General features: G+C 66.4%; 1 protein-coding gene across 1 annotated transcript; it reads right to left on the bottom strand.

The window, feature by feature from the left end:
* On the bottom strand, positions 1-2779 carry TMEM121B (transmembrane protein 121B). Its single transcript, XM_084809295.1, has one exon. It carries the CDS (start codon positions 1685-1687, stop codon positions 149-151), a length of 1539 nt encoding a protein of 512 aa, XP_084665421.1. The 5' UTR covers positions 1688-2779; the 3' UTR covers positions 1-148.
* Positions 2780-3075: the final 296 nt, after the last annotated feature.

Genomic DNA, 3075 nt, shown 5'->3' with positions numbered 1-3075 from the left:
AGCCAGTATGGTCAATGGCCATGCTGGCTGGGCATTGTTGGAGCTGTAGTCCAACACAGCTGGAGGACACCAGCTTGGGGAGGGCTAGCTTAAAGGGCAAGCCCCAAAGACAGTGCTGGCATGGGTTCGGGTCCCCTCCCCTTCAGCCTCAGCTCTGAGCAGTGACTGCCAGTGTGTTGACATAGCCACGGGGCCCCATGTCGTTCTCCGAGATGCAGTGGCTGAGCTGGCCACCCCCGACGCCGGCAGAGGGGGCGGCCACGTTCTTGGCGTGACCCCCGCGCCCACGGGCAGAGTGGAGGAGGCAGCAGATCTCCATGGCCTCCAGCCCCCGGCAGGCCAGGAAGAAGAGGTTCTTGAGCATGAAGACGGAGAGGGGCTGCTGGTAGCGCACCAGCAGGAGGCAGCGCAGGGCCAGCAGGGGCGCGTCCAGCAGGCCGGCGGGGAGGAGCCAGTGCAGGGCCAGGCGGCCGGCGCCGGGGCCCCGCGGGGCGCTGAGCTCGTACAGCCAGAGCACGGGCGACGCCAGGCACAGGAAATAGACGGCGATGAGCACGTAGCGCACCGGCGGCGGCAGAGGCAAGGCCGGCCGGCCCGGCTGCAGCAGCAGCAGCTCCAGCAGGGTGAAGCTGTCCAGCAGGTCCAAGCAGGTGGCGAGGAAGGCGGCGGCGGCGCGGTGCTGCGGCGGCGGCTGGGCCGGCAGGAGCAGCTGGCCCGAGCCGGCGCCGCCGCCCTCCGTGCCGATGGCCCGCAGGAGGCAGTAGAGCAGCGGGGCCGACAGCGCCAGCGTGATGCGGAAGCCCGTGGCGCCCAGCGGGAGGCGCAGCTCGACCAGCTCCAGGATGGACGTGCCCAGGATGAGCGCCGCCTTGGGCGTGAAGGCGATGGCGTAGATCAGCCAGGCCAAGTGGGCGTAGGCGAAGTCCCCGCCGCGCGGCGCGCCCGCGGCCTTGCCGCCGCCTCGGCCGCCGTGCGGCGGGTGGCCCAGCAGAGGGGGCGGCGGCGGCGGCCCCCCGGGCCCGGCCGGGCGCTCCCGGCGCCGCGCGCGGCTGTTGCGGCAGAAGAAGATGCCCCAGCCGGCGGCCAGCACCAGGTCGGTCGCGATCCAGCTGCACCAGTACAGGTCGGTGACGGCGATGAGGTAGAGGTCCAGCAGCGCGCCCTGGCCCAGCAGCAGCACCAGGGACAGCGCCTTGTAGCCCCAGCGAGGCCCGCCGCCGCCCGAGCCGCCGGCCCGCAGCAGCCCGGCTGCAGCCCCCGCCGCCGCCGCCGCCGCCGCGCCCGGCCCGGCCCTCGGCGCCCCGTACGGCTCCCCCGCGGTCATGCTGCAGCCCGACGCGGAGGAGCTGCTGGGGCCCGCGGCGGCGGCGGCGGCGGCGGCGGGCGAGGCGGGCTCCTGGGCCGGCACGAGGGGCTTGGCTTCCTCCTCCTCGCCTTCCTCCTCCTCCTCCTCGCTGCCGCTGCTGCTGCGCCGAGTGCGGGTGGAGGCCGAGCTGGAAACCGAGCCCCGCCTGCCCCTCCGCGTGCCGCCGCTCGAGCTGCTGGCGCTGCTGGCGCCGCCGCCGCCGCCGCCGCCCAGGAAAAGGGGCTGCCGGTCCGCGGCAGCGGCGGGGGGAGGCGGCGGGGGAGCCTGGAAGGAGCCCGAGGAGGAGGAGGCGGAGCGCTGGTTGGAGGCCACTCGGTGCATGGTCGCCCTCCCGCGCTCGCCGCGACGAAGGGCGGGCGAGCCACAGCCCCCCGGCCGGGCACCGAGCGAGCCCCTGCCCCGCGCGGCGCAGCCCCCGCGAGCGGCGATCGAGACGCCGAGGTCGGCGCTGGGCCAAAGGGAAGAGGCGGGCGGGCGCTGAGCGACAGCCGAGACCCGGCCTGGATCTTCCCCTCCCCCGCCGCCGGAATCGGAAGAAACGCGGAGCGGATCCCGCGGAGGACGAGAGTCCGGGAGTGGAGCCGAGGGAAGAGGAGGAGGGTGCTTCAGGAGGTTGGTGGCTCTGGCCTGCGAGGAGGCGCAGCCCGCAGAGGAAGCCAGGCCGGCTCCTGCCAGGGGGGGGGAGGGCGGCCGGATCCTGCGCCTGAAGATGCCGGGTTGGGTACCTGGGCAAAGGCAGGGCGCGAGGGAGCCTGTGCAAACGAGGGTGCGCGCGCGTGTGCGGGAGCGCCGAGCGCTGCCGCCGCCGCGTTTCTTCTCTTGGACGGAAGTGTTGGCCAAGCGCTGGCAATCCAGCGAGAGACCAGGGCAGGGGGTTCTTGTGAATCAGGAGGACACCTGGGAGCAGCTGCTGCTTTGCTGCCCGCCCCCTCACAGCGAGCTTCTTGGCTACCGGGTAGGCGGCCTGATACAGCAGCAAATGAGTCACTGGTCTGAGGAAGCAGCGGGAAGCTGTTGTTGCCTAGGGAAGAAAGCTCATGTTGCAGTGTATGTACCTCTCAGGGTGCAAACTCGAGGAAGAGTGACACCCCCTCTTTAACACCCACGAATCCAGCCTTCCCCAGCCTGGCGCCCTCCAGATGTGCTGGACTACAACTTTCAGCATCCCCCAGCCAGCAAGCTGGGAGTTGTAGTCCAACATATCTGGAGAGCACCAGGCTGGGAAGGCTGCTCTAACCACCAGGCAGTATTGGTGGAGGGAGGACCTGCATGCTTACAGGTGAAGTGGGTATTTTGTGTCTGGAAAGTAGCCCTAGTTCTTTTTTGATTACCATGTGAAGGTCATTATATTTTCATCCCGTCCAGTTATTGAAAAAAGCTAGGAACAGCTTATGCACAGCAATTCTAACAATAGATTACAAAAAATAACAATATAAAATGCAACAATATAATAACAAAAGAATTGGATACTAAAAAGGTGGTATATAAATGTTAATACTAAACAAATAAGAATGACATTTTAAAAATCACTTAACATGAGCCCTAAGAGACCTTCCGCTTAGCAGGCATATTCCACTGATATGGGACACACCAAAGATAATTTAATGCAGAGCACTGGAGTAGGATATGTATATTTTCATTACATTTATAACCTTTCTTGTGAAAGGTAACATACATATGGCTTCAAGGCAGTCTTCCATCCAGGAGCT

Source organism: Heloderma suspectum, chromosome 7, assembly GCF_057233095.1.
Source record: "Heloderma suspectum isolate Gila_16-S chromosome 7, 16-S_ref, whole genome shotgun sequence".
NCBI classification, from domain to species: Eukaryota; Metazoa; Chordata; class Lepidosauria; order Squamata; family Helodermatidae; genus Heloderma; species Heloderma suspectum.
The sequence above is the reverse complement of the archived record's forward strand: the minus strand, read 5'-3'. Positions and strand labels throughout refer to the sequence as shown.

Coding starts and splice junctions, on each gene's coding strand:
- TMEM121B (XM_084809295.1), bottom strand. CDS start 1,687: ATGCACCGAGTGGCCTCCAACCAGCGCTCCGCCTCCTCCTCCTCGGGC.